We start from the raw sequence: 22,128 nt of genomic DNA, 5'->3' as shown, positions 1-22,128 counted from the left end.
GATGGTTCCTTAATACACGAATAATGAAACAAGCAATTGGTGTCCGTAAAACGTCGCTTGGCTGTTTGCTACTAACCTTTCATGTTAGGCTTGGGTTTGTCAGTTTGCTTGCCTGTGGGGGTTTGTGCCTGCTGGCCCTGGCCCCCGGAGGAGGCCCCCTGCTGGGCTGCTTTCTGTTTCAGCATGGTCCAGTCAAACGTGTAGTCATACTGGTGGTTCAGAGTCCTGAAAACACACAGATACACACACACAGATACGCACACAAAGTTAACATGGCTCAGCTGACGTAGAAACTGCTGGGTAGAGGGAAAGAGGCAGGAAACGGGGAGAGGAGGGTCAGAACACACAAATCAACCTGTTCTTTGAATCAAACCACAGTGTGTTTTCATTTACAGACCTTTCTGGGCCTGATCCTGAATTTACCCGTACCTCATCCCTTCACCCCACCCCGCTGATGAATGAAGGCTCTGATCAGAAAGGATGATGTGGCAGTCAGTGAAACTGCATGTCATAATGATGTAATGGACCTAATGCTGTTTGAGGACAATATGCTCAGGGCTGTACCAGCTGTCTGGATGATGCGACAATGGACAATGCCCCTCCACCCCTTCAGGAGAGCCTGAAAATGTCTGACTGTGCTAAGAATGAAACTGATCTCATTATGTTTCAATTGAATGTGAGAATAAAAGTTAGCATCAAGCTTAGCCAGAGCACTTCATCTGAACTCTGCTCTTCTTAAAGGATAAGTTCAGTTTATACAGCTTTTACATTGTTTATAGAATGAAGTAGAACAAAATACTCACCCAGAAGGCTTTCCTGATCCAAGCAGTGCTTCGATAGATATTTAGATCCAAAATTGTGCAGCGGACGTCCATATAGTGGGATCCATCAGGGCATAGACAGCGCAGCTCCTAAAACTGCATTAATCGTCCAAAAACTCATGTTTTTCACCAATATTCCATCATGATCCGCTCCAGGTTAGTCCTCTGCTGCAGTCTGTGTCACTCCAGACAGCACTGTGTGGCTGTACTGACCTCTCAGCTGACAAAGACTTTGTTCACGTTTGCCCCTCAAAGAAAGGAGGAAGTGGAGTCAGCTTTCTAGAGAGCACTGTGCATGCCCGGAGGGGGAAACGCAAACAAGGTCTTCGTCAGTTCAGAGGTCAGTACAGCCACACAGCGCTGTCTGGAGTGACACAGACTGCAGCAGAGGACTAACCCGGAGCGGACCATGATGGAATATTGGTGTAAAACAAGAGTTTTTAGACGATTAATGCAGTTTTAGGAGCTGCGCTGCCTATGCCCTGATGGATCCCACTATATGGACGTCCGCTGCACGATTTTGGATCTAAATATCTCCCGAAGCACTGCTTGGATCAGGAAAGCCTTCTGGGTGAGAATTTTGTTCTACTTCATTCTATAAACAATGTAAAAGTTGTATAAACCGAAATTATCCTTTAAATCTATATGTGAACTTGGGGGGCTCTGACGTGTATGTGTCTCTGTACCTGAAGAGGATGCGGAACAGCTGGCGCAGGTACATGTAGTCTGGAGCCTCCTCAAAGCGCAGGCCACGGCAGTAGTTCAGATACATGGCAAACTCTGCTGGGAAACCCTGAAGACACAAAAAATAACATGAATCTGTGTGTGTGTGTGTGTGTGTGTAAAGAAAGATACCAGTGAGATGCAATTCAGCTGTTCTTACCTTACACAGGACCTCCACAGGTGTAGACATCTTCTTCTCTGAGATCTTCTCGTATTTTTGCTTCTTTGTGGCAGCCTGAGACACACACACGCATGCACACACACACACACACAAACACAGGCACACACACATTTGACATGTAAGACAGCTCTAATCAGAAGCCACAGGTGTTTCTCAGGCGTGTTTCTCACCTTAAGTCCCTGCCAGGGCAGACTGGTTCTGTTGAAGTACATCAGCACATAGCCTAGCGACTCCATGTCGTCACGGCGACTGCACACAACAACAACAACAAGAGTCAGGTGTTTGGTCACCAGCTGTTTAAACATGAGTGTGTACACAGAATCTTAATGACAGGCTGACGGTAATCACTCAGGACATCAGGTGTGTCAGACCTCTGTTCGATGCCCAGGTGTGCGTTGATGGAGGCGTAACGTGCGGTGCCGGTCAGGTTCTTGTCTTCTCTGTATGGGATGTGCTGTCGTGTCCGGTTGTCCCGGTACTTCTTCGCCAAACCAAAGTCAATGAGGAACAACTGAGAGAGAGGGGAAGAGAGAGAAAACACAGGTGGGTTAGCTGTCTGTTGAAACACACACACACACAAACATACACCACTTATGTGATTTTTCTACACACAGACAGTGAGCAAAGCCTGAAATTAATATGAGTGTAAAAGACTTTATCTCACTGGCTGAGGAGGTCATGTGACACGCTACACATGTAAACAGACACCTTCACTAATCATTCTACAGAAATGAAGACGCTCCGTCCACACACACTCACTGTTTAACTCATCAGCAAGGAGACTAGAGATGATCTGACCACACACACACACAGCCATCACTACTCCACACACACGCCACTCGGTTTAGGGACGAGAGCGCTCAGTTAACTGCACAGGTTACTATCCACCCACACAGAGCCTGTCAGTGTGTGTGAGAGTGTGAGCGCTGACTGATGTCTGAGTATAGATTTATCTTAATGACATGGTATTGGGGAGCTGGATGCAGGGGGTAATAAAGGTGTCATACAGGTGTCCTCATGATAAGGTGTGTTTTATTCAGGTATCCTCATGATACAGTGTGTGTCAGGTGATCATAGACTTAAACATAGAGCCATAATAACACATATAGATCTACAACATGAGCAGCTGTTCACAGGTACAGGTTGTCATTTTTGTATTGTACAGGTGTGTGTGAGACAGTAACTGTCACTGTAGTTACACTGCCCTACATGTAGAAACTGTTTACAGAGACTGAGAAAGGGAAACTTTAGAAACTGGCACACTACAGTCTGAACAGTGATTTCACACCAGGACTCTTTGATGTCGCCTGAGTCTGATTACAGTAACATGTGTGACTACTACACCACCTAGAGGCTGCTCTGTGCGCTGCAGGAGCATCAGCACATGATCTGTCAGTTCTGACAGTTCCTCTGTATGATGCTGAGCATTCAGACAAACCACGGCTGGGAGCAGGAAGTACACCTGGACGTCTGTCACCTGCAGTCAGTGGGATTTAAGGTGCAGTCTGTATGTTTGTGCAGCTGTAACTGCTTAAACTAGGGCTGTCATTTTAACACGTTAATTAGATTAATTAATTACACCGCAAATTAACGTGTTATCAAAATTAACGCAGATGAATCTGATCCCAAAACCACGGGGGGTCTAAAAACGCACCTATTTTTAAATGCCTGGCATTTACAAACCGTCTGTCCTATTCAAAGGCAGTAAAAAAAAGTGGTGTTCTCGTCAGATTCTCAAATTTTCGACGGTCCCTGAATCTATCGCACAGGAGAAGAGTGATTTTTGTGACACTGCCGTCCACATCCCGTTAATTCTAAAGTGTTTTTTGAAATTCCGCAGAAAATCAACCGTTTGCTTTTGCTCAATTCTGTAAAAAACAGATAATTCTACACTCTTTACTGCTTTTAACAAGCCCTGAATGATCAATATCTGTCCTAAATTCAAATCTAAAGAATTCTTTGAAAATTTGCTTCCATCTTCCTGGTGTCATGTTTCAGCTTGGGGCTGCTCTGCACCAATCATCAACAGTTTGTGTGTTCAGAGCATGTTAAACTGAGAATACTTCACTTTTCTTTGATCCAAGACTTGAATTAAGTGTTTTGTACATAGTTCCTCACAGTCTTTAGCCTTTAGCCCTGGTTCTCCTGACCTCATAGAAGTATAGAAATTCATATTGCAGTGAAAATTGAGTCCACATCAAGTAAAAATGTGACAGAAGCAAAAAAACGTCCTAAAAATCAAATCAGCTTATCTTAGGTGCAGGACTGTGTAGATTTTGTAAAGATAGAACCATAAAACTTTTTTAATTTGTTCCTTATGCCTCAGGGTACCTAAAAATGTGTTGTATATATTCCCACCTTGTTTTAAAAAAAAGTCTTTTAATTTAATTTAAATGTCCTTGAATTCAAAAATCTTTATTTTGGGATCTTAAGCAGATATGAGATTAAAATGCGATTAATTAGATTAATTAATTACAAATCCTGTGATTAATTAGATTAATTTTTTTAATCGCCTGATAGCACTAGCTTTAATACATCATGCAGCACGAATCACAATAAAACCAAATGCTAATCCAGTTTCACAGAAGTCAAACAGAAGTCAAACAAAAACAAAGCAGATCAATAACACATCTGATGTTTGTGCAGCACAAGCAGCAGCAGTCAGCGGGGGGAGTCTACTTCCTGGAGAAGTGTGTGTGTGAGTGTTTCCATTGGCCTCAGAGCAGTGTGACTTAGCTTTCCTCTCAGTTAGCTGAGACACACAGCTGCAGGGGCTGTGTTTGAGATGCTAACCAGCTACATGATGAAGCATGTAAGGTTAATGAGGCTAATGAAGCTAATGATGCTAATGCTAGATGAATGTGAAAAGTTAAAGCCATGAAACACAAATGAACTCACACATCAGCTGATCTCTTATCAACAAGAGCTTGTAAAGTCTAACAGCTGAGTGACTGCTCTGAGGTCCACTCTGTGTGCGTGTGCGTGTGTGTGTGTCATATCAAGCAGGTGAGCAGGTGAGATGGGGGCAGGCAGTGGGTCACACAGTGATCTAAAGCTTACAACGTCTGTAGTTGGTGTGTGAGGGTGGGTGTGTGTGTGTGTGTGTGTGTGTGTGTGTGCATGCTGTGGTTAATCTGACCATCTTGAAACGCTGACAGTGATGCTCTAAGGCTGACACATACTCAGACTTCCTGTTGTCTTTCTCCTCCTCCTCTCTACCCCCTCCTGTCTCTACGCTCTGACACACCTGGGAAGGCTTGGCTGTTTTTCTGTAGTTGAGTTCTTTTTCTTCAATAGTTAAATCTGTTCTGTCCATGAGCAGAAGCCAGCTGACAGTGAGTTTCTCTCCTGCAGACCTTTTCTACAGTCTGTGTCTGAGACTCAATCTGATGCTACAAAACAAACGTCGAGTCTGAAGCCTGAAAGTTTCTTCTCTTTAATGTGAATTATACTGAGTGATAGTTTACATGTGTTGGTTACTCTGAGTCCAAACAGTACATCAGACAGATGTTTAACGTGATGAACCATCACAGGCACTGGGAGCTCTGCTGGAACACACACAGCCTGGATCTGCTCTCTGAGTATGACACATGACTGTCTGCTCTGTTGGCTCTGCTTCTATGTCCCTGTCCCTCCTCTATGTTAGGTCTGATGAGTGCAGGGCAGGTGCTGCTGGTCTGACTGGAAACCAGTGTGGTTAATATGACAGCAAAGCGGCAGCTGCAGATGTGGACAGCTGGTGTTGAGGTAAAGTCACACCTGGTTTAATCCTGAGAAAGATGGGTCCTGAGAAGAGCTAACAGCCAAGCTTCTTTTCCTCTTCCCCACTGACGAGTCTAAACACTGAGGGGGCACACAGTAGAGGGGAGGGGTCTGTCAGTCACATTAGCATCAGTCTGCTCTCTGTCACACAGCTAACAGAGCCCCCTCACCTTCACACACATCTGAGAGAGTCATGTGATCGTCCAGAGCAGAAGACACCACTGGAAGTGATCCTTCTCCTGCCAGGACGACACATGAACCTCCCTGTCTGACTGTGACAGAGCAGACAGGTAACACACGGCAGCCAAACACCTGGAGGGAGGGGGGATGGTCCTTTACCCATCAGCACAAATAGAAATATAGAAATATCAATAACATGTCTGTTAACTACAATACACATTTCTGACTGTTCTCTGCTCCAGGGAGTCGTTCACCTGTCTGCAGACTGAATTCACACCTTAATTAAAGGTGTGTTGATGTTTTAACAAAGTCAACCCCCACAGACACAGGCAGAGCTGCTGTCTGTGCATAATCACAGTTCACACTCAAGCACAGGTAAAAACAGACTAACCACAGGTGTCATCAAATCTACAGGTGAGTTAGTACAGGAGGAAAAATGTGCAGGTGTCTCACGTTGGTCTGATGTGGTGAATCCTCAGAGCAGGACATGTTAACAAGTCATCCAAACTGTTATTATTCTTCTTTATGGACTTGAACTTTTAAACACTGAAATTGTTTGAAGTTTGAATCAATGTAGGACAAATGATTAAGTTTGCATGTGGAGACTGTGGTGATATTGGCCGCTTTCTTTGTTTTGTGTCTAGAGAAGAGGACGGAAAGATGATGAGGGCACAAGAAGATGAAGAGTCAAAGATTTTAAAGTAGGGGTGTTTTTTTGCAAGAACCTCATGATACGCATCACAATACTTGGGTCATGATATTAAAGTATCACAATGAACCACGACAGCACAATATTGTGATGTATTGCAATGTTCTACACAGTTAACTAAGAAAAAATGAGAGATGATGTAAATCAAATGTTTTTTTACAAAACTGAAAGGACAAATTAATTCAAAGCTATTTGCTTGAAATAAAAACACGTTCTTTTAGTGTTTTAGTATTACAGCGCAGCTCCTAAAACTGCATTTATCGTCCAAAAACTTGTGTTTTTCACCAATATTCCATCATGGTCCGCTCCTGGTTAGTCCTCTGCTGCAGTCTGTGTCACTCCAGACAGCGCTGTGTGGCTGTAATGACCTCTGAACTCTCAAAGACTTTGTTCACGTTTGACACTCCACGCATGCGCAGTACTCTCAGGAGAGCTGACTCCACTTCCTCCTTTCTTTGAGGGGCAAACGTGAACAAAGTCTTTGTCAGTTCAGAGGTCAGTACAGCCACACAGCGCTGTCTGGAGTGACACAGACTGCAGCAGAGGACTAACCCCGAGCGGACCATGATGGAATATTGGTGAAAAACATGAGTTTTTGGAAGGTTAATGCAGTTTTAGGAGCGGCACAGTCTATGCCCCGATGGATCCCATTATACAGACGTCCGCTGCACGATTTTGGATCTAAATATCTCCCGAAGCACTGCTTGGATCAGGAAAGCCTTCTGGGTGAGTATTTTGTTCTACTTCATTCTATAAACAATGTAAAAGCTGTATAAGCAGAACTTATCCTTTAACAAAGACCATTTGGACAAAGCTAATGAAGCAGCACCGGCAGAGTCCCCAGCAGCAGGTTAAACCTCAACAACAGACTCCCTCGCAGCAACCAACACCTCACCTGGTGGCCTGGGAAAAAGGCTAAAAAGGTTTTTTCAAGTTGTGAAAAAGGCGGGTTCATCTCTGCTGCTGCTGCCTCCGTCCTGCTGAAGACTAAATTTGTGTTGTGTGTAACAATAAAAAAACAAAAGCATAAAGTTCAGTGCCACAGGCTTACTTTCTTGCAAGACAAATATATGAATAGAAGTTAACAGAAAGAGGATATAAATGATTCAGTCTCTTCATACAGTGTCTAAAATCTTGATTTACTTTTTACTGATAGAAAAGGTTGATATGTGAATCCATCTCTTCTATTTTTGCAGGTTTTCTTGAATTAATCAACAAAATCCACCATTTGCCCTCAAGTAAGCACAAAGTTAATAGAGAGGTGGTAGAAATAGTTCAGCCTGTTCATACTGTGTCTAAAATCCGTATCTACTCTGTGGTCTCTGGTCATTAAGGTGAAATATCAATACACTGCTGCCATTAGGTGGCACTATAACTGTAGAAGTGAAGGGTTTATACAGCAGACTCTGGTTTTAAATGAGGAAACTGTGGAAGTGAAAGGTCTTTAAGTGTCCACTTCAAGTTGGCTTCCAAAAATTGAAGAATCACCAACAAAAGTCATATTTAAAAATCACATTTCTACAGCAGAATCCAACATGTTTCCAGCCTGGTACAAATTATGGTTATGGTCTGAATATTCAATATCACACACACTGAATAAGTGTGAATTTCCTGACCACACACCAGTTTTACAGCTAAGAGTTGGGTGTGTAAGTGCACATTGAGGGGCACCAGATTTAAAAGGTACATTTTATGAAGTGTTACTCCTTAAATGGTCTGATCAAGTTGGACATTAATCCCATAAATACTTCATACATGGACTTCTTCCCTTTCCTAGACTCCTGGAAATAAATGCAAACAAATTATACATTTTGTAAATAAAGAGGAAAAAAGATGTCTAAGGTATACTGGCATGCTCAGTACAACAAAAGCCCATTTCATCAAGTTTAGGAGTGAAACATTTTGAGATTATACTATAAAGTCTATGGGCAACATACACCGGAGCAGCTCTTTAGTGCAATCTACGACTTTTACTTCTTACTTAGCTACAATATGACTTTTTATCTTTAGGAATAAATATGGATGTTAAGAGTTAAAATACCCACGTTGTATTTAAAGTCAAAGTATTGTCAATATGTTGCTGTATCAATATTCACACCTCTATTTTGAAGGGCTGTAAACAGCACACAGTGGGGCTCTGACTTCAGACTGCTGAGTTGAAGTCACTCCTCCTTTGTGTGTGTCTGTATGTCACTGTGACACGGGAGAGTCTATCAGCTGATGTCGCAGCCTGTGAGGGTTATACTGACTACACTTTGGGTCTAAAACACATACTCCTCTTATATTCAGGGACTTGCTGTCAGGTTTGAAGTACAAAGCGTCCAAATACAATCTGTCCCAACACTCAGCTCTACACAGTTATTCTCTTCTTACTGCTTGAACCGTCTGCACAATGCAGCTCTGCATCATCACAAAACTGAAGTTCCACCATCACCACACATTTTTACTTACACTCACTGAACTCAGCCACCAGCTAATGTTGGCGTCTCAGAGTGTGATTTCACATCCCATGACAGGGCTGTGGAAGTGCAACAGGCTTTGTTGAAGCTCTACACCCAAGAGCAGACACACACACAGCTACACAGTTTCCCGTCTCTCACCATGACTCCTCTGTTACTACTTGTGACAGTAGATCAGAGGCGACAATCACCCCATATTCCTGCCCCTGTGCGTTACACACTGCAGACAAAGAATAACAGTCCCTGACCTGTCAATGTGAAAGAGCCCAAAGGCTGCAGCAGAATGAGCCCAGAACATGTTCTTCCTGGACGATCTGGAGATAAACCCCCCTCACAGCTCTGAGGCCTGGTCCAGGAGCTGTGGTCGTTTTTCTGTCTTCATAAATTAACACGGTCAAACAATAGAACATTTGTCTCTAACTTTACTAAAACATGGGCTGCTGGACTGATGCCTGTTTATGACATAGGTCCAGGGGCTGAGCCTGAAGCCCACAAGCTGCCACAGCATTAACATGCTATGCTAACAGTGCTAACAGCCAAATGAAGACAGCATGGCTGCATGGCTGCATCTCTTCTTCACGCTGACATGTCATGGTGTAAAAGCAGAGCGTTTGTAACACTTATTTTCCACTGAAGTGGCCCTGGTGCTGGTTCTGGGACAGTGCTAGTTCAGGGTGGGTTTGAGAACCAGCTGGTTTTTCTACAAGCAAGGGCCACAGAGACCCAAATCATTATTTTAAAGGGGACATATCATGCTTGTTACTCCTTTTCACTATACCAGACTAGAATGCCTGTAAAGCATTTCTGCCCTCAGTACAAGTCATTTAGTTTCTTCATTGCCCCACAATAACGTTCTCAATATCTTCATTTAAGGCCATTCTGAAGATCTCGTTGAAACGCTCCGTTTGGAGAATGACCTCCAGTAACCTCGCAACGTCACAGCCCTTTGTGCTCTGATTGGTCAGTTCTATCAGAGGGGCGGAGGGGGTAGAGCCAGGGGGCAGTTTTTGCAGCATGGCAGTATTTACAAAATCACCACATTGAATGGAGCAGACCGAGCGAGTTTGCTGTTTGCCAAAACTTCACCGTATGGCATTGATAGCACTAATAAAATGGCAGAGTGTAGGATACGTCCTTTTGTATTGGACCCCGAGTCAGACCTGGACGGTTCTGCAGCTCAGGAGGAAGAAAAGCCACCTCGACACAGATCATCTCAGGATGCTTCAGTGTGGTGAGTCAAAGCGGTAACACTGTAACATGTATAGTTTATACATGGAAATATAGGCAGACTTCACCAATAAACTTTTTCTATAACAGGGCTCCATCCTGCTCCTTCACTTTTCTCTGTCTGTTTTATCCACCATGCTGAAAGTGTAGTCTAAAGATCGCCTCTACCGTCAGTTCCTCACTATGTTATTACCGCAGCATTATTGTGGTCCAGGTTCACAGTGCATGTCAGAACAAGCATGCAAATATCAGTCTCACAAGTATTACAACGTATGCTAAAACTACAGTGTTTTAACTGCTCATTCACCATCTAGAGCCGAGCTGCTCAGCAGAGCAGAGTCCCTGCATCCAGCATCTGAGGGAGGATACTCTGCTCTTGGTGGGTGTATCCCTCGATGGCAGTTGTGTGACTAACTGACATCACAGAGGAGGAGCTGCTTTATCACTCCATTATTTATTACCCCAATAAAAGAAAGGATCCTCACGTCGTCGTGAAGGCCAAAATCTGGCGGCCAAATGTCAATGACCTATATTCAGAGGCATCCAATCTCGTTCTAGGATATCAGAAAAAATACAATATCTCATTTTTTGAAAATTCAGAGGGTGAAAGGTCTTGTTTTCAAATTTATTATATTATATGTAAGTATTAAATCAGGGATCAGCATATGTCCCCTTTAATGAATATTTTTCTGGTATACCAGGAAACACTAAGTTTACAAATTAATATTCATAGGCATAAAGACACCTTTTTACAAATAAAAAGAAATAAAATGAAAAAAATGGGATCATCTTAATTCAGGGTCCAGACTTCACCCAGTTCATTTAGTGTCACCCAAATGCCACACGTCCCACTTTGGCTGTTGTTTCACAGAGCTAACAGAAGGACCTTAACGCTGCTGGATCATCGCATTTCCTCTTCAAAAGCAGCAGGAAAACACTCCCCCTTTGAATTTGTAAGAATGAGAGGAAAAGGATGAAAAGGTGACTCCCGTCCTGAGAGGAGGGAGGAGGAGAAACAGTCAGCTGGAGGGGAATACATGAGAGTGACTCCAAGACTGATCAGGATGATGTTTGGAAAAGTTTAGTCACACAAGAAGTGACTTATCCTGTGCACAAGCTAAACATGTTACACACACGCGGAGACAAAACTCTCCTTCTCTCTCTAAGGCTTTCTTTAATGCTCAACAACAAAGTTTAGGGTGGTTTCATTTCAGCCAAGATAAAAACAGAATAGAGGGGTTCATCTAGCTCTGAGTTGCTCTGGAGCCTTTTTCTGGAAACTTTGGTGGTCAAAACAAAGACCTGGCTTAAGGCTGGCCCTGGAACTGACCAGGGGCAAAAGGGGTATGTGCTTACAGATTAACACCACCTCTTACCTTAAAACAGTGAAGTTAAACACTCACTGACACAAAGTAAGACAGTCACATGCTGTGTTTGAGCAGTCAGACCTGTTCTGGCTTGGAATGCTGCGTTCAGACTCGTCTGGCTTAAACCAAACTGCCAAGGTGTGGCCTGAGTCATTCCACAAAGGAGATTGAGAGTGTGACTTACTCCAGGAGATAAACTCCTCACCATTATTTCACTGACTCCAGCGCTGACTACAACTTCCTGCATCATCACCTGACCTGTTCAGCCTTCTATCAGTCTGTAGAAAACCGTAAGTGATTGTATGATCACTGTGCATCTCAGAACAAAAAGTTAAAAAGACACTGGGAATGAGCAAAACCCTGAAAAAAATGAGCTAAAAAACAGCTCCTCTGAAGACTTTTGACTCAAAATACAAAAACACCACATAACAGCCTGACAAAAGGGAGACAACAGCCCAGCTACAGTTAGACTCAAGGAGTTGGTAAATGTGAAGCAGTAGTTCATCAGACCAGTAGTAGTGCAAAGAAGAAGAGAGACGACGTTGCTGAACCAGTAAGAGCAGAGGGCCACAGCGACCATACCTGAAATGCAGACATGCTATCCTACCCAGCCGGCCAATCAGGTGCGAGGGCTGGTGTTTAACATTTCCTAGGAGAAATGTCATCCTGCAGATGACGTTTATAGGCCTCTGCACAGGTACAAGCTATGTCAAATTAGAGCCTCTGCAACGCCACAGAGCTGAAGTTAGATATAAATCAGGCCAAAGGGGCTGTGTCCTGTCGTGCTTGTTTTGAGTGGGTGGTGTTTATGACCTCCTTTCCAGAGCCCTACACACTGGCGTTTACTCTTTAACTAAGGGAAGTTTTCCAGTGGCGCATGTGCTTCCATAGTGGCGGTGGTTAAGTGAGCAGAAAATGCTCTGCGTGCTTAAAAAAGCTTTAATCCTACAGCATTCTTAATGATGTCTGAAATCCTGTCAGGTAATACGCAGCATGTCTAGACCTGGAAGTTTTACAACAAAGTTATTTTAAAAAACTGTGCTAGTTTCACCTCTAAATGAAGCTTCATTGATAGCAGAGTCACACCTCCTTTGATTCTTATTGGTCAGTAATCAGGAAGTGACACTGACAACTGTGGCTTCGAGAAGATTACATCCAAAGTGGAGCTGCTGACCTCTTGGCCAGGTCACCCTTGCAAAAAAGATCTAGATCCATGTTTTTTTATTTGGTTAAATACAGGAGAAAGAAAAAAAGACATCAGCCACGTCACAAACTGACAAAAGGCCAATCAAATACCAGCCCACAGCCAATCACAACTGAAACTCTGACACTGATCTGATCTGGTACCAGTATTTATTTCACATTTTATATTCCTCAATAAGAGGACGAGATAGACAGTTATGTTTGGCAACTTAAGGCTTCTTGACTTTGTAAACCAAAATGAAATAATGGCCCTCATTTATCAAACGTGCGTATGTCACTCCTTTCCACACACAGATTGGCATTTATCAGTCTGAATGTGGGCGTCAGGTACGCCAGGTCTGAGTTCGTGTACGCAAGTTTCATGTCAAAAAATCTGTCTGTGGAGGAGAATTATTGGATCATATGAGTGCAAAACATTTCAGACAGAAACACTGATGTTCTTTGAGTAATATTTATATTTAAATTTAAATTAGACAAGAGACAAGTTTTTTCTGACTTGCTTTACCACCACTTTTCTGGCTGCCAAACAACACGGCATCATTTCTTTCGACCTCTGTTGCTATGGCATTGTCGATCCGCAGCAAAGGGAAGTTTCCTTTTTGACGTAATATCCCTCCATGTCATAAATTCTGTGGCCAGCCGTACCTTGAATATTTAGGGATGTGTTATGTAGATTAGGACAGTTTTCAGCCGCCGTAAACAGATTTTTACACCCAGATCTGCGCCAAATCATCTGCAAGATTGATAAATTAGGGCCACTGTGAGTTGCTGCTTCTTCCTTCATATTTCAGCTCTGCTGAGCAAACGGCCTGGACTGACTGGTATTGATGATGTAATAAACACACATGTTTGTTAAAATACTGAAGAGTGTAGAATTAAGTTGATCAGTCCTAAGGACCGACCCTTTGTCACAGACGTCTGATGGTACTTATTTAGTCTCTACTGGACTGATTCACCATTCCAGGACTGGATCAGTGTATCACTACAGATGACAGTTTAAACAAAGGCTGTCCTACCTTCTAGGGCAAAACGTGACAGAACAAAATACTAAGATAAAGTCAAGCCAACGGCTGATCACTCTTTTAATACCCATACTTATACTTATACACACACACACACACACACACACACACACACACACACACACACACACACACACTCACACACTCACACACTCACACACTCACACACTCACACACTCACACACACACACACTCACTGGAATCCGTGTGTTCTGGTTTACTGAAGATACAGTGTGAAAACTCTGGGCTGTGTGGCCTGCTGATCATAACCACTGGAATATACTGTTTTCTATTCTGCTGCTGGGTGAACAGCTGACCCTGTCAAGCTTCTGTCTCATTATTCCATTGAAAAGGCCGGTTCAGGACAATAACTGGGTCGTGTCACTTGATGACTTGTGTCCACTCTGTTTTTCTTTCTCCTCAATAATTGATGGTTTATTCCAAAATGATGTAAATAAGTTTATTGAACATGCAGGTAAAAGACCTGAAGATGATTGACCTGTGAACACTGGCTTCATTAGGAAAAATCCTGAATTATTATTTAGCATGTAGAGAAAAAAACAGTTCACACATCTGTGTGGCATGTATTCAAACTGTCCAGGAGAAGTGTATGACGAGTGTTCCGCTCTTGTAAAACACTCTACCTGCAGCAGGTGTCGGAGTATTCCTGATATGATGACTGAACAGTTTGTCGAGCCGTAGCTTTTATAGTTAAAGTGTGTGACATGATGCGGTATCCTCTGGCAGTAAACTACTCTGTATAATACCTCAGCACAGTGTGTGTGGACACATCACGATCTAACCTGATGTGTGTGTTAATCCTCTGGGTGATTCAGACGTAGTGTCACTAGCATCAGAAAGCTGTTCATCATCAGTTTCATATTTTCAGCTCTGAAGAGAGCTTGTGTTAAAGTTCTGTCTAATGCTGTGGATGATAACTGGACTGTATTTATAAAGTGCTTTTGTGTGTTAGTCACATTCACCCGTTCACACCAGTTGTCCGAATAACATTTGTGTTTATATGTGTTGCTCACATGAAGCTGTTATTTGAAGCAGTTGTTGCGCTAAAACACCAGACACTGGCTGACTCCTTCTCTGATGTAGTTCTACTTGTACAGGCACTGAAGGAGGGCCAATCATGTGCCTCCTCCTTACCTTGTGACTATGCAGCAGATAAACTGTATTACGTGAATTAGGTAGGGTTACATTTTACTTATTTTATTTTCTACATTGTTGATGCTGAGGGATGTGTGTGACACCATCACTCAGGACCAACATGTCTGTGGAGTGGGACTGTGGTGTTACCATGCTGTCTGTGTGAGCACCCCCAGGGAGCAGGTGTATAGCCTTACCTTGTTACAGTGACGGCCGATGCCCATGAGGAAGTTGTCTGGTTTGATGTCTCTGTGGATGAAGTTCTTTGTGTGTACATATTCAATTCTGCTGATCATCTGAGGAAGAGAGAGGAGCACAGGTGAGCATTGGATCACTTGCTGACCATCATCGTCCAGCAATGATTTGTAAGAGGGGATACTGTTCTCCTTTTTAACTATTCTGACAGACTCCTGTGGTCTCTGTGTGACATTAAGTGATGAACGTGTGGCTCTGAGTGTGAGGCTAATTCAGAATGAACTGTCAGACTGTGTGTTTTCAGTCAGAGGCGGGCGGTGAACAAAAGACTGGGTTGGCTTGTTCCATATTTTACAGGTCAGGGGATACCCCAGATAGTCAAGTGCGTGTGCAAAACACAGAAAGTGTGCCTTTGAAGTCAGAGAGCATCCATTGGATCAGCAGACAGCTGATCCTGATCAGAGCCATCACTGAGATCTCAGAGGTGAACTGTTCTTAAATAAGGATGTGTGTGTGCTCTCATGTCAGTGTGTGTTACCTGGTCTGCCAGCATGAGGACTGTCTTCATAGTGAAGCGTCGAGAGCAAAAGTTGAACAGGTCCTCCAGACTGGGTCCCAGCAGGTCCATCACTAGGACGTTATAGTCCTTCTCCTGGCCATACCACCTGCAAATACACACAAATACACACAAAGTTTATGGTAAGAGAGCTGTGACACATGGTCGGGTCTACCTGTAAGTCTACGTTCATTTGAAGGGATTCATCTTGAATGCTTCTGGAGCAGAGACAGGCTACGTTGTTCAGCTTCAAGTCAAAGCTTCTTAAAGTAACAAACTAGGAATCAAACCCTGAATTCAGCTTCTGAACATGTCCTTTAAAACCAGGGCCTGAGAGTGGGACTGGGAGTAACCCACACAAAATATTCAATTCCCCTTTATAATGCAGGAAAATTCTTAAAGTGTTACTCGGGGATGGAACAAGTTGGGTCCTATCACAAGGTTTAGTGCAGAAATTACCCCTACAGCAGTGATTTTGTGCAGCAGAAGCCCAGAGCGCATGCACAAAACACCCCCTCCCTGCTCCTCTGCCGGTTTCCTCTGCACTCAGACGGGGCCATATTTTACTTGACCAAAAACACAAATAAACGGACTCCCACAGAAAAAATCTGATATTGGTCTGCATTCACGCTTTATTTAGAGAATTTTCAGCGCAATACTTTCACATAAAACACCGCTAGTGCTCTAGTTCTCATCGTGTCTCTTTGTCCTGGCAGACTACCTGCGTTTGTTTATATCTGGCACGCTGCGCACGCGGACTGATACACTAAGCAGCGAGCGCCTCGTAGCCAGCTGTGGCTCTGCAGCGGAGGTAGCGCCGTTTTACGACACGATGAGAACTAGAGCCTTATTTAGCGGTGTTTTTGTGTGAAAGTAATGCGCTGAAAATTCTCTAAATAAAGTGTGAATGCAGACCAATATCAGATTTTTTCGGTGGGAGTCCGTTTATTTGTGTTTTTGGTTAAGTAAAATATGGCCCCGTCTGAGTGCAGAGGAAACTGGCTGATGAGCAGGGAGGTGGTGCGTGCGCCCTGGGCTTCTGCTGCACAAAAACACTGCTGTAGGGGTAATTTCTGCCCTAAACCTTGTGATAGGACCCAACTTGTTCCATCCCAGAGAATCACTTTAAGATACAGTACCCAAGACCCAGAGGTCTGGTTCAGTGCCCCTTTCGCTCTCTCGACTATGAGAAACACCTTCAATGACCATGCAATCATTTTAGTTCAACTCTGCACAACCTTGGTTACGTTTGAGCAGAACTACAGCAAAGAAACCTGCAGGTCAAATGGACTGTTTGAGCGTGTTTGTGTGCTGTGTCAACGTGCTGTTTCTGTGTCAGTTAAATGTCACTCATTTTCCTCTCCAGCTGCTCAGCAGATGATGCTTGCTTGAGCTAAAGCTAATATCCCCAAACTACAGGGCCAGTGATAGTGCGAGCTAACGGTGGAACATACACAGGTCAGCATGAAAACACAGCAGCTGAAATTCTCGTCTGTTTCTTCCCCAGATAAAAATAGCTCACAGTTTGATGAAGCATACGAGGGAGTTAACTGTTGAATGGATTTGTATTCCCCCTCCATTGAACATGACTTTCTTAAAAGGAAGGATCTTCCAGCTGATCTAAAGTTAACAGAGTTTCTGCATGACTGGGACTCCACGTAGGCACTGGGTGGCCTCTGAACTTGTGTCCAGCAGAAATTGATTTTAAATACTTGTGGACATGATTCATTTATCTCTCCAGGAACGTGCACATGAGCTGGGCTGTGTTGTGTACTTCAGTGTGATGAGACGTTACTACAGCTGTGGTGGGGGCGTTTTTATGAACAGAAGACAGCAACACGTGGAAGACAGGGTCATCAGGGGCAAGCTTCTCCCCGGCAGTGTCAGTAACATGACTATCATCATTCTCTTAGACAATCTGTAAAATCCGTTGCTGCAGTCCACCATGACCTTTGCTTCACAACTTTGTTGACATGATGCGTCACATGTGACGTCATGCTACACTGACATGGCAGGTCCAGGCAGAACAGAAATACTTTCAGTGGACTGTGAAACTTTCCCTGAGGTTCATTCCTGAAAGATTTATGCTGCTCTCAGAATCTGTAAAGCAGGAAAACCTTGTGGTATCTGCAAATCTCCAAAATTTGGGAGATCTGGTCCCCAAGCCAAGCAATAAGACACCAGAGAAAAAAACAGATACCTCCAGAACAACAGTAATAGAGATAACTGGGTGGATAAAAACTACAGATCATTCAAGAGAACAACAAAGTATTTTCTACAGACACCTTCTGAAAGCTTAGTACAAGTGGAGAGGATCACAGAATACAACAGAAGGAAATACAACAGGCACCATCAATCTAATCACAATTGGGATTTGAGAAAGTGCAATCATGAAATCACACAAACAGCTGTGATTTCAATGGCTAAATGTGGGCCCATGTGTAAACAAGCGTTCCAAACTCTCTGACGTCTGCTGCACTGACAGCATGTGTGGAGTGTGATTAAGAAAAAAAAAACAATGTACAATTTTAAATTGAGATTTTTGTCCAACAACCCCCTCCCCCCTAACCAAAATCCTTCATTGAAGCTGGGTTGGAAGAAGCTGAGATGTCAGCTCCCCTGAATAAATCCATAAAGCTGACTCACATGTGATGTGCATTTTGGGGAAAATATGGCTCCTGATTTAGTCTGTAGAAATCACTGTCACCATTCAACTTTTTCACATGGCTTGGGTTTAAGAAGGCAGACTTAAAATTGCAAAAATCAGAAACATCAAAGAGTTGCAATTTAAATCCAAACGACAGCCCAAAAATTGTGAAAGAATCGAATCAGGACAAAGGCAAAGCATCCCAACCTGATAAGCTCGGTGTCTTATTAGTAAACATTCAAACACTGCTCCTTCAGTATGGTGTGTTTATCTGCCACTTTTCAAAAGTTTGCTTAAGATCTTTTACTGAAATATTTACAAAGCTAGGACCCTCTTTAGTTCACCTGCAGATCATTAATGATGTGACTGACATGAGCATAACTGCATGAACATAAATGCTTGACTTTTACCAGGGGGGAAGTTAAGTCCTTTTACTATATATCCCTCTGTTCCATGAGCTGAATCCTCCATTCACCATAAACTCATCCACTGATGAGCAGAGGACTATAATGTACCTGCAATCAGGTACGTGCTGACAAGCAGGGGCAGGGCGGGACTTTTTAGTCTCTGGTTCCCCCGCCCAGAGCACTGACTAATGCAGGGAGGCATGAATCACGGGCCCCCTTACCCCGATAAATAAAAATTATTTTCTATGTGTTAAAAATACAGGATTACCAGACTACAGTTTCAACAGATATCAAGCCAGAAATCAAACTAGATCAAAACAAAACTTATTTTAAAACTAAAATAAAATACCATATTTTCTGTACTATAAGGCGCACCTAAAAGCCTTCAATTGTCTCAAAAGCCGACAGTGCACCTTATAATCCAATGCGCCTTATATATGGATCAGTAATGATTAATCATGGCTACCGTAGTCAGGGGGTATCGCCAAAGTAACAGCAGTAAGTGGTAGGAACCAGTAAAGAGGGATTCCTGTAAGTGCTAACGTTAGCTCACAGGCTGGCCCGGGCTTCTTCTCTTGTTTGTTGTTAGAGCAATACAGCGCCCCCCAAAGGTCTGACATTTGAACTGATCTCTGGAAACGGCTTTTGTGGATGGCAGAAACGGCTTCGTCTTAACAGCGCACTTTTTTTTGAAAACGGCACAGAAAATAGTTGGACAGAAAAATGTGCAGCTCCGTGTGGATGTGGCCTGAGTTTGACTGACTTATTTGACTGTTTAGTTGACATTCCCTTCAGCCCAGCTCTATCTAGTGGATGCATAATGCAACCTAAGCCACTACTATAGCTTCTACTGTATGCGCCTTATAATGTGATGCGCCCTATATATGAAAACAGTTTTCAAATAGGCCATTCATTGAAGGTGCGCCTTATATTCCGAAGCGCCTTATAGTGCAGAAAATACGGTACATTTCAAAAGTGCTGTAGTGCACTGAAAACAGTATAAGAGGGTTTTTAGTTGTATTTCCAATTCAAAACATGAAATTATATTTTTGGTTTTTCATGAAAAGTTCATGTTTGAAAACTACCAATAATAATGGCATATTTCTTTATAACAAAGCATGTAGCCAATTATTATCTTTTATCATTGGGATCGCACAATTTAGCCAAATGGTGCAGCTCTACAGCACTGCACAGTCAGAGTGCTGAAAAGTTGAACTCATCTGTGTCTCTCAATAAAGCTGGCTCTATACTCTTTTTGTACAAGCTGCTCTCCGGTGAGCTTGCCCAGACTCCACAGGTATCACAGGATGCCCTGAGGATGGAAGGATGGACTGACAGGCTGCAGGAACAGGTTTCAGGGTTGGGAGGGTTTGGGGGTTTTTTTTATGTTAAACTGTACTTCATGAAAGTTTGAGCAGCCAGGGTTCAGAGATGAAAAGAGCTTTGAAAACTAAGTTAGTAACACTAACTAAGTCAAGATATGACTCCAGTACTCATTCCCATTTGATCTGTATCAGACATGCTGCTGTACTCTGTAGACAATACACACACAGAGACCACACACAGACCACACACAGTCAGCTGCTGAAGAGCTGCAGCTCAGGGTGGAAACTCTGAGTTTAAACAGAGCTTCAAATGCTAACACAACAAGCTCCAGCAGTGTTTGACATTACAAGAAACACATATGATATCACAGTGAATCTGTTAGCCTGCGTGTGTGTGTGTGTGTGTGTGTGTGTGTGTGTGTGTGTGTGTGTGTGTGTGTGAGTGTGTGTGTGTTATATAACAGATAATTACAAAACTCCATTGTCTCCAATAGCTGGAAGGTGTCAGTGGCAGGTTTTAACCCATTGCTGCCACGTTTCAAACGTCACTGCTGCTGGTCAGAGAGCACCTTGACGTGTTGCTGTGAGAATAACCAAAGTTTGTGTTTTTGTTCAGTGTTTCACACTGTAAATAAACAATAATAATAAAATAATGAGCACTCTGCTGTGTGTTTTACCGGGTCAGAGTGCAGCTCATTGTGGTTCCACTTCAGCTGCAGATTTCTCATTAAAAAGAGATTTGGTCACAACAAAGAGTTCAGTTTGTCAGATTAGCAAAGGTGCTATAACCAGGCAGATTAGACTGTGCTCTAATAATCCTGTGCTCTGATTTGACCAGCTGACTGTGACTGTTTACCAGCGTTTTATTTTAACACACAGCTTCACACAGCTGACTGTACAACGGCTACATCTCATGATACCAAAAGCTGAGTCCAGTCCTTCAAAGGCTGAGCTCACCTGTGAGAGCAGACTGTGCAGGTGGAAGGCAGGTAGCTGGTGGTGGGGGTGGGGGAGGGGCAGCAGGACATGCAGGTTTGACTGGCTCTGAGCACAGTAGGTAGTTGATGCAGCATGTCAGAGGAAAGTCTGGCTCCTGAAACAGCTGCTAACACACAGGTCTGTGCTTTGGGTCCAAATCTTTTCCACTCAAAATATCTCACCAACACTGACCCATATTCACTCATTCATCCACACACACTGCAGCTCAGCTACACAATGGTCACCATGGACACACACACACTCACAGTGACATTAATTCCATGACAGGGTTACCATACTGCACATGTGTAACTCATATAGGGTGTAAGTGTGTGTGTGTGGGTCAGGTTACACAGGTCATTAGTGTCTCCTCAGTCATTGTGTGGCTCTGCGTGTCAGCTGTACAGCAGGCTGTATATGGAGTTGTGTTAGCATGTGCTGTTAGCCAGATATAGAACAGGGGGAAAATCTACACCACACACACACACACACCAAACACACACACACACAGCTTTATGTCTCTAACAACAGGTCTGAACACTAATATTGACCCTCCACAGTCACACCCTTACTGTGCTCACATGCTCCTCATGAGTCTTTGTTACAGATCTACTGATTCAGGATCACTGTGTGTGTGTTCTGATCAATAACACTAAACTTTTACTGAACAGTTGATTCGGTTTAATAAAGACCACCCTCCTGACCTGATGTTAACCCTTTAAAGCACCTTCAAAGCAGTTAAACAGCTGTTTATGAGCTCCATGCATTGTGAATAATATGATTGAACGGAGCTTCAAGCAGCAGAGGTTTTCAGACACAACAGCTAACAGCTCACGGAGGCTCAGGGTGAAAAAATACAGCAGCTTTTGGATCAGCTGAAGGAGCAGAAAATAAACCACACACTCCACACAAACACATTTACAGTATTTACATGAGAGCAGGGTTTTCTCACACAGACTGCACAACATGCAGGGATATTTAACCACGTAGCCTCATCACGGCCATTAAGACACAGTTTTTCTCTCAGCTTAGACAGAGTGAGACATGTCAGTCAGTGACAGTAACACTTTTACCACAGCAGGCCTACAGTGTCCTTATAATGGCTAAAAGCTGTGAAGAGGAAGTTCACTAAATGACACACAGACAGCCCTGTAGACGCTGTGTTGGTGTGTGTTTGTTTCGATAAGTCCATTTTAGTGGACAGCATAACA

At 43.3% G+C, this 22,128-nt stretch overlaps 1 protein-coding gene across 3 annotated transcripts in view; it reads right to left on the bottom strand.

Moving 5' to 3' along the window:
• Positions 1 to 22,128, bottom strand: part of csnk1a1 (casein kinase 1, alpha 1) — a 32,109-nt gene that overhangs the window by 6,811 nt on the left and 3,170 nt on the right. Inside the window, exons 3-10 of one of the 3 annotated variants that reach the window (XM_074673786.1) lie at positions 15,543 to 15,669; positions 15,007 to 15,105; positions 5,485 to 5,568; positions 2,097 to 2,236; positions 1,896 to 1,974; positions 1,705 to 1,779; positions 1,508 to 1,614; positions 77 to 225 (exon numbers count right to left, since the gene is read on the bottom strand). In XM_074673786.1, coding sequence (XP_074529887.1) covers positions 77 to 225; positions 1,508 to 1,614; positions 1,705 to 1,779; positions 1,896 to 1,974; positions 2,097 to 2,236; positions 5,485 to 5,568; positions 15,007 to 15,105; positions 15,543 to 15,669 — 860 coding nt within the window. The remainder of the gene's footprint in view (positions 1 to 76; positions 226 to 1,507; positions 1,615 to 1,704; positions 1,780 to 1,895; positions 1,975 to 2,096; positions 2,237 to 5,484; positions 5,569 to 15,006; positions 15,106 to 15,542; positions 15,670 to 22,128) is intronic. The other 2 variants (XM_074673787.1, XM_074673788.1) reach the window with 2 other exon arrangements.

This window comes from Halichoeres trimaculatus, unplaced genomic scaffold, assembly GCF_033239565.1.
Source record: "Halichoeres trimaculatus isolate MK-OKI-2021-1 unplaced genomic scaffold, fHalTri1.1 fHalTri1_scaffold_7, whole genome shotgun sequence".
NCBI classification, from domain to species: Eukaryota; Metazoa; Chordata; class Actinopteri; order Labriformes; family Labridae; genus Halichoeres; species Halichoeres trimaculatus.
This window is presented reverse-complemented; position numbering and strand designations above follow the sequence as displayed.